This window comes from Rhinolophus hipposideros (assembly GCF_964194185.1).
Source record: "Rhinolophus hipposideros genome assembly, chromosome: 18".
NCBI lineage: Eukaryota > Metazoa > Chordata > Mammalia > Chiroptera > Rhinolophidae > Rhinolophus > Rhinolophus hipposideros.
In genome coordinates, this window is record NC_138064.1 from 43,237,287 (window position 1) to 43,250,069 (window position 12,783).

Below are 12,783 nucleotides of genomic sequence, written 5' to 3' on the forward strand. Positions count from 1 at the left end.
AGGACCACAACTCAGGCTCTTTTGAAAACCCATCTCTTTGCCTTAAAAGGATGCAGTGATAGTTCTTACAAAAAAAAAAAAAAATCCACCGCTTTGCACTTTGATGCTCACGGCCAGGCAGAGCCTGTACGCTTTCCAGGAGGTGCCGGTAACAGACAGAAACCTTGGAGCGCACCCTGCAAGCTGCTCCTTCCGTCGCGGGCCGGGGAAGAGCGGCGCGGAGCGGCCCAGCCGGCCGCCGCGCATTCCCGCAGCTCCCGGAGGCGCGTCCCGGGAGGGCCCCGCCCGCCCGCCCTCGCGGCTCCCGGCTCCCGGCCACCCTCCTGCGGCGGGCGCGCTCGGGGTGGGGCGTGGCGGCCGGCGGAGCTGCGGCCGGGAGTGCAGGGCGGCGCGCCGGGGGCAGCCCGAGCCGCGCGCCGCGTCGCTGTAACCGGACACCCGAGCGCTCGCCCCCCGCGCCCGGCCACTTTCCATTCACTCCGAGGTGCTGGATTGAGCGACGCCGAGAAGGGCTCCGGGTGCCACCGCACTGCATCGCTGAGGGTTCTTTTACAAAGAAACTCAGAGGACCGGGAAGAAAGAATTTCACCCCTGGGACGCTCTAGATCGAGCCTTCTGGGAACCGGACGAGAGACGCACGCGGAGCCCCCAGCGGGAGCAGATTGAGTTTTCCGTGCGGATCTCTTCGCGTCTCGGTAAGCTGCATTCCTTCTTTTCAGCATCACAGAGTTGGCAAAATACAACTTTTGGGTCCCTGTGTCGACTTCTCACACATCGCTGAGCTCCAGTCTGGATATTTTCTTAAGAGCACATGCAGTTTGTCAGGGAACTGGTTCCCTTGCTGAGAGCCCGGCGTGAGTTGTTTCGTTAGGTTATGACACCTGCAGAGAGTTTCGAGTTGAGGATTTCAGGGACTTCTAAGACAAAATTGCTGGAGAGAACATAGGAGAGGCCTTTACTTACGTGTTATTGCTGTTTCGATCAGAAGTGAAAACAAGCAGCATGTCTAAGTGAGTTAAATGGAAGAAGTTATAAAATGGGGAGGGGGGGGCCACGTATAAGACACTTGACTTTGAGTCACTTCTCCTCTCTACGTAGGCTTGAAATCGCATTGCACTGTATATTCCCTTCATATGACCTGTCATTCCATCTCCAGTATTATTCTTTGCAATCTGTGGCATGTGTCTCTTTTGGAGAGACATACCAGATAACTGATAAAACCAGTACGTAAAATTGTGTAAATATTATCAGCTTCCTTAATAGAGAGACAAAGGTTAGGTATATTTATGGCTTTTTTTTTTTTACCTTTTATTATAAAGTCAACAAAACCAGGGAGCAAATTACTAAGGGAAAGTCACCCCATAGAATCAATTTTCTTCTAAGTTAATTTAGGGATGACAGGGTGAAGAGGTTGTGGAAGCAGGAAGAAACTGTTTCTTTTGAAAATTACCAACACAAACATCTCTAAGGTTTCCTCCATCTGTGTGGTAAAAGAGACATACGATATTGTTATTGTTTCTCTCATTACATATGTACCACCTAGGAAATCAACTTATAATTTTTGTTTAAAATGGCATGTTCAGTTTAATTGTTCTTTTTCTTCTTCATTAATCAAGCAATCTTTTCAATTTTTAGTGGCATTTCTTTATTAAATAAAATTCATTATAAATTTTGATTTTAAAAGGCTCAAAATATTGATCAGAATTATTATAACCTATAAAGTAAATTTCTAGATTAAACTGTGTCATGTAATTTTAGTGTATAATTATGCTAACTCAAAATGATGCTTTTTTTTTTTTAATGGTCCAGAGTTTATTCTGCATGCTGTAGCCTCTGGCGCTCTCACAGATCTGTAGTTACACATTACCTGATTTTCCTTGGTATTCAGACATTACTTAATAGCATGTATCAATTTTATAGCCTCAGTTCCAAACAGTAATATTTATCTCCCTGATTTATCTTTTGGAATTTTGACAGCCACTTTCTGGTTGATTTATTTTAAATATGCATTTGAGGGATACATGGTTCACTGGATTGCTCACCACTAGGTCATTGGTTTGAATTTGGCACGAATCCATGGTTACCTCATCTGCTTCATTTAACAGCTGCACGGTCATCTGTATAAACTAACTGGCTGATAATTGATTCAAGTGATTTTAGTGATTGAGGATTGAACACATGTAGATTTATGTATGGAAACACCATTTCAGAGACGAGTACTCCAAGAGAGCTAATGAGTATAGAAGTGAGTGGGTACACGTGAATGTTCATGTGGGATTTTCCTACTACTACTGTATTTATGGTAGAAAGAGACGTTTTCATCCACTAATACCGATTGATACCATTCTCAAGTCATTTAAGTGTATGTGAGTTTTAGAGAGAAGATCAAGTTTAAATATTGTATTTTCCTTTGGGAATCAATAACTTTTTCCTGGCTGCTGTGTTCTGCTTTAATATTAGAATTATTTTCTGGAAGATGAAATAGTTTCTCTTTTTCAAAGACGGTCAGGCCAAATGAATCAAATCTAAATGTTCACATCTAAGAAGCAAAGTCATAGCACCTCCTACTGTTTGCATGACTATAAAAGTTCAGAAATGTCTTTTGTGAATAGGGTGCTCTGTCTAGATTGCTGGTTTTGTATGTGTGGGTGTGCTCCTGAAATGTGATCTGAAATGTAAGAAACTTATCTCTCTTCTAAAGGTATTTTCCCTTGGATCTTAACTTGAAAATCTGAAGAAATGGCATTCCAGGCAATTTGCGTGTTGGTTGGAGTATTTGTTTTTTCTGTCTGTGTAAAAGGATCTTCTCAGCCCCAAGCAAGAGTTTATTTAACATTTGATGGTAAGAAAGTTGACAAATACTCTGGGGAAAATGTTATTTATTTATTTTTATAATTTCTTCTCAATATTAAAAAATTAAAGACAGTAAAGTATTATTGAGTATTGATTAGTTTTAAAAATATTTACAGGACTTCTTTTTGGATGACATAGCTATTTCAAATTATTGGTTAATAGACAAAAGCCCTCTATTGCATCTGTTTACAAAAATGCTTAAGTATATTCTGCCCTTTTTAAGTTTCTCTGTATTTGCATGTGTGTGCATGGGGGAGATGGTGAAGAACTCAAAGCCTAAAATCTCTGATCTTAATAGTCACCTAGTTTGGTGGAGAAACACCTCCTACGTGCTAATCCACATCCACAGAAAGAGCTATGCAGGTTTAATTACTGAATACGTTTTCCTATTAAATTTTGGGCATTGGCCTCGAAACTAGGTTCTCCATGTTTCTAATGGTGTTTCGTCTATTTCCACAAGGAGTTCCTGAGGTTGGCAGTCTCTTAATGAATTGAAAAGTAACTGCAAGAATACTTGGAAAAATGCTTTTGATTGCTGTTGTATACAGATGTTATTTGCAGAAGCTTAGGGAAATGGGTGTGATTTAAAATTTTCACAATAAAAGGTATAATAAAGTCCTCTAAGGGAGTGGTTTGCCAAATGTATGCATGAGCTTTAATATAAGTAGTTCAAATGACTAACAGATGGATGATTTCAGTCAAATAACCCATATTAATTGGACAGATGGAAAAAGAAATGGATCAGAAAGATCGTCATATCAGTCAGGGTTATTTATATTTTTCATTCTTTCAACTCTGTCTCTGCATAAAACCTCAGTGTCATTGGGCACATTTTCATTTTCATTTGAGAAACAGTATGCCCTAAGACCTTCCTGTAGCAGAGTGTCTTTCAAACTCTCTATTATCTTGAATTTCAAACAGCAGTATGACTGACACTTATCAGTCCAAGGGCTATGTTTTTCAAGTAACCAAGTGCTTTCTCTAAGGCCATCATAAGCTCTGGAGAAGCCTTATTTAGAACTCAGACTGTGTGAGCTTCTATTTGCTTCCTTAGCTTCTAAGCCAGGTATTACCCCTTTAAAACTGATGACTATTCAGTTAAGTTGTGAAGAAAGCAAAAACAGACCCTTTGTAAGGTCATTTTAATTTTTTTAATTACTAAAGCATTATGCAGTCTGTTTATACCCTTCCTCCTAAGTTGAGAACTATGAAATAGCTAATCAAATGAAAAAAGGCATTATGGAGCAGTACGATTTCCCTCTTCATTTTTATTTTTCTCTCAGTATATAGGAAGATGGAGTGGTCTCAGATTATTTCTAAACCTGTCCTCTCTATTACATCAAAATTAACCAAACTTTTTAAAACATAAATTTAACCCAAAATAGGTAAATATTAAAAGTATGTCACCAGAGATAATGCATCAAGTTTATATTTGAAGAGACAATTAAAATTTGTCTTATACAGAAGAAATTCAGTCATGCAATCTTTTAAAACCAAACTTCAGTACTATGTAGGACAGATAGAGTGACTAAAAGTTATGGTGGGCTTTTTAAAATACTACATCTCTAATATTTTAAATGCTTTCAAATTCAAAACAGATTCTTGCAGAATAACATTTACCTTAATTTATAGCATATGTAGAATACAGCGTGGTAAAATAAGCTATTGATATGATATTGATATTGATATGATAAGTTTTATAATTCCTGCTATTTTATGCTACCCAAGTGTCTTAATAAGAAATAATCATAGAGATAAAATATCACTTAATTTGGATACTGTTTTAAAGAATATATCAACAGGGAGAATAAACTTAATGAAATTTCACTATTTGTAAATACCAAAAAAAAATCTCCTAAAATGAACTATGTATTAGGCAAAGTATTATAGGAAATGTACCTTGGGCAAAAGCAATTATTAAAATTTTAATCATAAATTTATAGTCATTTCCTTAAGTGATTTGATAATACCTGCTGGAGATGACTGTTCTGAATTTCCTATTATTTAAAGTTTTTCATTGATTTTATGATGACTTATCTGAGTATAACAATAAGTAGGTTGCTAAATTTCTTCCAAAATGGTTTGTCTTGATATAAAAATATAGAACTTTGTACAGGGTTGACATATACACACACACACACACACACACATATATATCCATATATATATACATATATCCATATATATGTGACATATATATCCATATATATATCCATATATATATATATATATATCAACTTAAATGCATATGGATGTATATTTTCGTATTTCAAAGTTTCTATAATTACTTCACAAACAAAAATTCAGGAATTAGAAGATTCTTTTAATAAAATTAAAATAATTTCAAGTTATATCAGGCTAGAGGTCTTTTGCATCTTTATAGTCTCTCATAATACTTTACTTCCTGGCTCTTTTTGAAATTTGAAATTTTCTTCAGTTTCCTCCTCTGTCTCTTTCTGGTAGGAAATTTGGAGAATCCTCTCAAGTCTTGTCTTACAGTGCAATTAAGAGCACATTCAATTTAAGGTGCATGGAACAAGAGATCCTATCTCCCATTCCAAGTTCCATCCCTTCTTCTTGTGGTGGAATGATGGAGTGATAACATTTAAGAAACGATGATTTAAAGATTTGCCATCTCTATTGATTTAGTGCAAGGCCAACCAGATGGTCTTCAGTCCTATGGGAGAATGTACTTCAGATGTTATTAATTAGTTGTATTTATGCTAGCTAAATCTTGCATGTTAAGAGATCTGTGGCTCCTATTAGATATTGCATTTTGTAATTTTGTGATTCTAATTTTATGCCAAATAGATTTTCAAATGAATATAAAGTTCATGCAAATGCTTTTTGTTTAAGTTGATTTTTTGTGTGGAAAATAAACACAACAGTTTTACAGGTTCACATTTAATAGCATTATTTACACTGTATTTTTTCCCCAGGAAAATGTTTGAAATCTATAAAAGTCATAAGGAAAGGGAAGGCTACATATCTATAAAAGAACAAACTTGTTTTGCTTGCTAATATACAAGGGAAATCATTGTTGAAAAGATTTTGCCTTTAGCCAGCAAAGATTTTATCATGTAGTATTTTATAAAATCAGGAATATGTACAATGTAATTTGACTAAAGATATCAGTTGTTATTTTTAAGAAAAGGTTCTGAGTTTCAGAAAAATGGAAATATTGTCTATGTTTGAATATACACAAAATGTGACTACTGAGTTAAATGTGTTAAATTTAAAAATGAGATATATTCGTATGATAAGATTATTTTCTCAGCCAGTAATTCAGATTTTCAATCTAAGATATTAAATTTATTGACTGAAGTTATTCGTATTATCTTATTATCCTCATTGTATCTGTAGGATCTGTAGTAATGTTCTTTATTTCACTAGTGATATTGATAATTTGTGTCTACTTCATTATGTTCTGACTTATCTGTTTAGAGATCATTTTTTTCATTTTATTGATCTCTTTAAACAATTAACTTTTAGTTTGTTTTTTTTTCTATTATTTTGTTTAATATTTTTTTGATTTATCTTCCAGAATTCAGTTATCTTTTTTTCTCTTGCTTTGTGTTTAATTTGCTCTTGTTTTTTTTTTTTTTTTTTATTGTTAGTGTAAAAACTTAGGCCACTGATTTGAGAAGTTTTTTCTAATATAAATAGTTATGCAGCCATGCTATAAATTTCCCTTGAAACACTGCTTTAACAGTGCCCCACACATTTTGATCAAATCTGTTTTCATTTTCAATCAGTTCAAAATATCTTCTAATTCCTCCTACTATGTTTTATTTTACCCATGGGTTATTTAGAAATATGTTGTGTAATTTATAAATATCTGGGTGTTTCATATATATATATATACATATATATACACACACACACACACACACACACACACACACATATATACATATGTATTTATTATAGATCTCTGGTTTAATTTTTTGTTGTCAAAGAACATACATCATGTGCTTCTAATTCTTTAAAATTTATTGAAACTCATTTTACAATATGGATTATAGTCCATATAGAAAAGAATGTGTATCCTGCTTTTGCCACAATGAGTGTATTAATGCCAATTAGATTTAATCAGTTGATGATTTGTTGTGTTTTCTATATTTTTACTGATTTTCTGTTTATTTGTTCTTTCGATTACTGACAAAAAAAGTTGAACTCTTCAACTATAATTATGTATTTACCTAATAACAGACATTCAAAACTATGAAGCAAAAACTGAGGTAGCTGAAAAGAGAAATAGACAGTGGCATATTAAGGAGCGTTATTCCTCCTGATGAATTGACCTCTTTTTTTATTATGAAATATCCCAGATTATTCCTGGTAATAATCTTCATTCTGAAATGTATTTTGTATGTACGTAATGCTTTTTATCTTTTCGTATAATGAAAAATACGAACAAAATTTTAGTTATAATAAAGTGGGGAAAATGTTGTCATGATTCCAATAGTCTCTAGAAATTGTTTATTTAAATATTAAAAAATATGTTTAAATACACATATATTTTTGATATACATAAATGTATGAACATTAGATTGGTGATGTGGTATAGTGAGAACAGCATTTACATGGAAACCAGAATAATATCAGAATTTTAGTCCTTGATTCTTCACTGATTAACTCTGAAACTTTGTCAGGACCTCAGTATCTTGACCAAATAACAAACAAACAAACAAACAAACAAACTAAATTATCTCTTAAGACCCCTTGTTGTCCTAAAATTATATGATATTAAACTTAGTTTTGTTTTAAATATCACCTCCTTTGAGAAAGTCTTCCATAATTATTCCCTACAGTGCTTTCAAGAACTTTTTTTGTAAAGGACCTGGGCAAAGGGAAGAACAAAACTAATCAAACAATTTTCAAAAATTCGTGGATTTTGAAGTCCTACAAAACTTGTTCTGAACCATGGTTGTTTGCTACTTTCTGGGTATACTACATTGGGGTAGTTACTTAATCTCCCAAATCTAGAATTTTATCATCTGTAAAATGGGAATAACACATACTTCATAGAACTATTCTAAAAATTAAATGAATTAAGTTTGTAAAGTGTATTGTGTGGTATACGGTTCATCCTATTACAATACACTACACGGAGGTTTGCATTAGAGTTAGTATTTTTAAATTCCTTTAGGGCAGAAATATGACCTTGATTTGTAACATAATTACTTCCCCTCCACTTAGCATAGAGATTGATATTTGTTATTTGATATCCCTAACTACTACACCTCCCAACCAAGATCCTTGATATACTACTACTACTACTACCCTTTAGTGAATTTTGCATAATTTAAAATCAATAACAGATAACAGGTAGAATGCAACAGATACCCAGTTTTTCATCATAGCACTAGAACATAAATAGCCTGAGAGAGGAATTTTTGTTACTTTGTGCACAGAGAACTTTAGACTCATCCCCTGGAACATAGCTGATGGTCAAATATCTCTGTCTACCTCCAAACTTTTCCTATATCATGCACTAAAAATTCAATGAGGTCTGGAGATTAATCTTTTATATTAAACCTTTCCGGTTAATTCTCAAATCTCCTAGTTATTCTACTTCCTTCCCTAATAGACATTTCACCTCCATCAGCTTTAGCTAGTTCCTGCCAGAGAGTTTTTTTGTGAATTCTGATTAGAAGCCTAGTATTCCGATATTACAGGGAAGAGGCCTCGTATATACCTAGCCTTCCACAGGGACTAGATCAGTGGCCAGTCAGGGCTGTTGTCTTCATTCTTAATACCATTGGCATCTATATACGCTACCTTATCTAACATGTCTAGATATTTCAAAGTATTGCCCCCCATGCATTATTTTTTTTAATATTCTATTTTTTAAAAGTCCAATTGTTCATGATGAGCTGAGCATATTAAGAACCTAGTCTACTTGGTGTACTTTTTATGATTGTCATGGATAGTGTGTGGCTTGAAATTATAGACAGCAGTTTGCTACTTTTGGGGCATTTAAAAGTAGCATAAAACCTCAGGAAGCTGGGCATGCGGGATAATTTCTGAACCTTTTCTGCACCATGATATGAAATATCGCTCTGTACATATGTCCATAGAAATATATAAGTAAAGTAAAATTCAAATACAAATATATCCATGTAATGCCAAATACAGATTCTATACATACACCTAAAGCAATGGCTGTCAGGTAGTATATTAGAAGTTTTTCCATACTTTGGTGAGTAAATTGAAATTTTTTCAGGAATACTTGCTCTCTGGAATACTTTGTATGTGAAGAATTTTAGACCTTAAATTGAATACTTCAGGAGATTTAATTACTGGACTTGCTAATCTTATATAAGGTATGAGGGTATATATTATTAAGTTACTGAAATAGCAACATTTCTTGTTCTGTTACTGTTTTAAGGTTGGATATCAACTGCTGTTCAGAAGTTACCTTATACAAAATTATGCAGTAGCTCTGCCTCTATTACCAAAGAAGCAATAACTTAGTCATGCAGATGTTTGTCTCGCCAGTACAAACCTCTGAGTTGTCAGACTTTACTTTTTATAGTAATCTTGATGAATACTAGATTATCATTTTTATTGATAATGTTTTATGTCTAGAAAGATAATATCTTGAAATAAAGATGTAGGATAAAAACTAAGGTGCATGCAATATCCCATAGGCTTCAAAAAGCCTGAATAGTATTTTATTAAATCGGCAGCAGTCTGGTTCCACTTTAGTTTTTCTACTGGCTCAAAACTCTTATAAGTTATTAAGGTGCCCAAGGAAATATCTTAAATCGCTTATAAAGCTATGAAAGCTCAAAAAAAATTCATTGATAGTTAAATTCATGGCAGAAAGTCGCTTATTTTTGACTGCTATTAATTCTTTGCTTGTGTGGAGTAGAACGGTAAAGACTTCCTACTAGTACTACACTGCTCCTTACCCCACTCGGCCTGTGACTGATTGCCTAAAACTCAAAAGGAAAATGACGATGGAAAAGATTAAAACTGCATAAAGATTTCCACTACTTGGATACATTTTTCCTTAGCTAATATTGGCCAATTTTCCAGCCCAAGGTTCAGTTTTGCATTTACATGGGTGTGACTGTGGTTTAAAAACATAAAAAAAAAAATGTCAGTGTGAGTTGTATTGGGAATTAAGTATATTAAGTGTGGAGACTACACTTGCATAGGATTATCCATTCTGTCATTTACTTTGTGATTCTTTTTGCCTTCTTTGAGTGCTGAATTTATATTAATAAAGTTGTAAAAGTCTGTAAGTCACCGATAGTACATAAAGGAAAGACCATGGAAGTTTACAAAACACATTTTATCTTGCAATATCTCCCTCATTTGACAATAAGCTTTGTTAATTAAACAACAAATAAAAGGACCCCTGTGCACTAGTGAGCTAAATCCAAAAGCTGATGAAATGCTACTGGACAATAAACTCAAATAATACATTGCCTCTTTATGAACTCTGGTAGCATTAACATTTCAAGGCACATTTGTTGAAAACAGTTTGTCTTACGGTCACCAAGAGATAAAAATGAAGCCAATTGTTCTTGATTTCTCCATAAATCTTGGAGAATGCTCACTCTGGTTGTATTAAATCTCCTGAAATACTGAGTTCTTGGGAAAACTTGTGTTACTGAAGTCTCTTTTCTCCCCTTCTGATGGTCTCAGTTAAATGTCAGCTGAACATCTTAAATAGCACCTGCATGTTTTAATAAAACCAAATTCAATAATGGGTTCTGTGTGAATACGAACCTCTTTGCATTCCTCCTCCGTGAGAGTATAAATTAAATCAGGACAGGATTGGTGAACGTAAGTGTGAGTTAGACATTACTAAACCATAAGGAGTCTTAAGTTGGGTAGTACTAAATTTGTGACGTAAAGAGCGAATTAAAGCTGTTGTAAAATACAATGGGAATAGAAGATGAGAAGAAATTGCCAAGAAATTTCAAGTCTATTTTTCCCGTAATGTGTATGATATAGGGACCCTTGTAGTCAAAATAAAACAGAATCTTTCATAGCCTTAAGTTGGAGAAGTTTTAAAATATTGCATAGAATGTCTCAGGAAAAATTAGGATAGAACTGTGCTACAATGATATACAGTGGATCTTTTTTTTAAAAAAAATTAGAAAACTGTTGGAAACCCATGTTTTCTCATCATAAAAACGTAATTCTTGTTCTTGGTGAATTTTCTCATTCTAGTAAGCTTAATTCTGTTGCCAAAAGGTGATGTGATGTTAAGCCATTCCTAATGGTACAAGGTTCCTGTAATTGGGAATAAAAAATGTATGCTTCAGTGATCTCAAATCAGAAGAGTGGGCTTATGTGCCATGTTTATTCAGTCATGCAACCAAAGCAATGCATGAAAAAAGTGTCATATTCCATGACTATCCATAGTTACATGTAAACATTTATGATTCAACTTTCTATCAAATGATGATTCAAGTGATGCTAGATACCTTTATATCTGTTCACATATGGATCAAATACATTGGTATGTTGTTCACATATGTGGATAAAAAGTATATGTTACATATGTTAATCTCATTTAATTCTCTAACACTGTGAATAGGGCACTATTTTATCCTCATAATGGAGATACTGAGAAAGTAACTTGCCTGAGGCCACGTATTTTGAAAGGGACACAACTAAAACACAAGCTGTCAGATTCCAAAGCCAGAACCATTTCTATAGATACTGCTAGAATAAGTTTTAAGATCCACAAAAATCACAAAATAAAAGAAAGTAACATTTTCTCAGGAAGGCATTCTATAAATTCATTTTACTATGTTAAAGGTGTCACAGTAGACTTTTGCTTTTCTCTTAGAACATCAAGCCTTCCTGAAAATAAATAAAATTCATTTTCTATGTCATCCCTAATCCCCCCTTCAAGTTTGGATTCATCAAAGTGAGAACGAGGGAGCTACCCCTCTGGAAGTTGTTGATTTTGTTGCTGTAGGTGAGGTCTCCCTTTGTGGCTGTGGGAGCAGGTCTGAGCTCAGACAAAGGATAACTATAGAAGTGTATTAATCACTCTCCTCACCTCACTATACAAATTTATCAAGGTGTGTCTCCATAAGTTCAACATAGCCTACAGTTTCTCTTAAAGAAAGAAAATGATTCAAGTGTTCTTTTTTTATGTATCATTGCAGCATCAACTAAGTATAACACTGAGACACACTCAATTTTTCCATTTCCTAAATATCTTTTATATAATGGGGTGTTAAAAAACTGTCACATCGGTTTTAGTTTCATTACTGTCAAAAAATAAAAGTATTGAGAAAGAAAGCTGCAAGCTTTGGGCAAATTCCAGAACTCCTTTGACTTCTGCGTTTCCATTTATATGTTATTGAGGACCTCTGTTGTTAATGAAAAATTGTAAAGCAAGGAACAGGAGGGTTAGCCATTTTCTAACACAGAGTATGAGTTGGCAAGAAGGACACATAACAGGCAGAGCTAAGTGCTAAGCCGGGTGCTATTTTAGGGCAGCGCTACTCCTGAAACAATGTGCTGAGCTGTAAAAGATGGCAAGTCCATTCTCCATTTCCAAGGTGCGTGCTTATAAAAAAAAATCATTTCAACCCTCCCTCCTTATTCAGTGGAAATTAACTGCCTTAGAACACTCAGTAGTGATACACTACATCTACAGAATCCTTTTATTTTGGGGAGAATTTCCTCCTGATATCTCATTTATTAAAGAATGCCTATGAAGTAGATGGCATGGAGGCCCACAGGGGCTAAACGTCTTGGCTAAGGAGTAACTGCAGCTTGATGGTGGTAGACAAGACTAGAAGAGGGAAATGATAGAAGAAGAGGGAAATTAATTATGAACCGTGCTTGTAGAGAATCAGACACACTCTGAAAATACATATGACAATATCTGCTGAAATGTTAGGCCATTAATAAGAACACGAACAAATTCGTCTCGTGCTATTTGCG

The 12,783-nt window shown here is 34.6% G+C and overlaps 1 protein-coding gene across 3 annotated transcripts in view; it reads left to right on the forward strand.

Moving 5' to 3' along the window:
- The first annotated feature begins 340 nt into the window (after positions 1 to 340).
- SEMA3C (semaphorin 3C) overlaps positions 341 to 12,783 on the forward strand; it is a 183,011-nt gene continuing 170,568 nt past the window's right edge. The window contains exons 1-2 of one of the 3 annotated variants that reach the window (XM_081080112.1): positions 341 to 695; positions 2,702 to 2,842. In XM_081080112.1, coding sequence (XP_080936238.1) covers positions 2,740 to 2,842 — 103 coding nt within the window. In that variant the 5' untranslated portion in view covers positions 341 to 695; positions 2,702 to 2,739. Of the gene's footprint in view, positions 696 to 2,662; positions 2,843 to 12,783 lie in introns of those variants that run through there. The other 2 variants (XM_081080114.1, XM_081080113.1) reach the window with 2 other exon arrangements.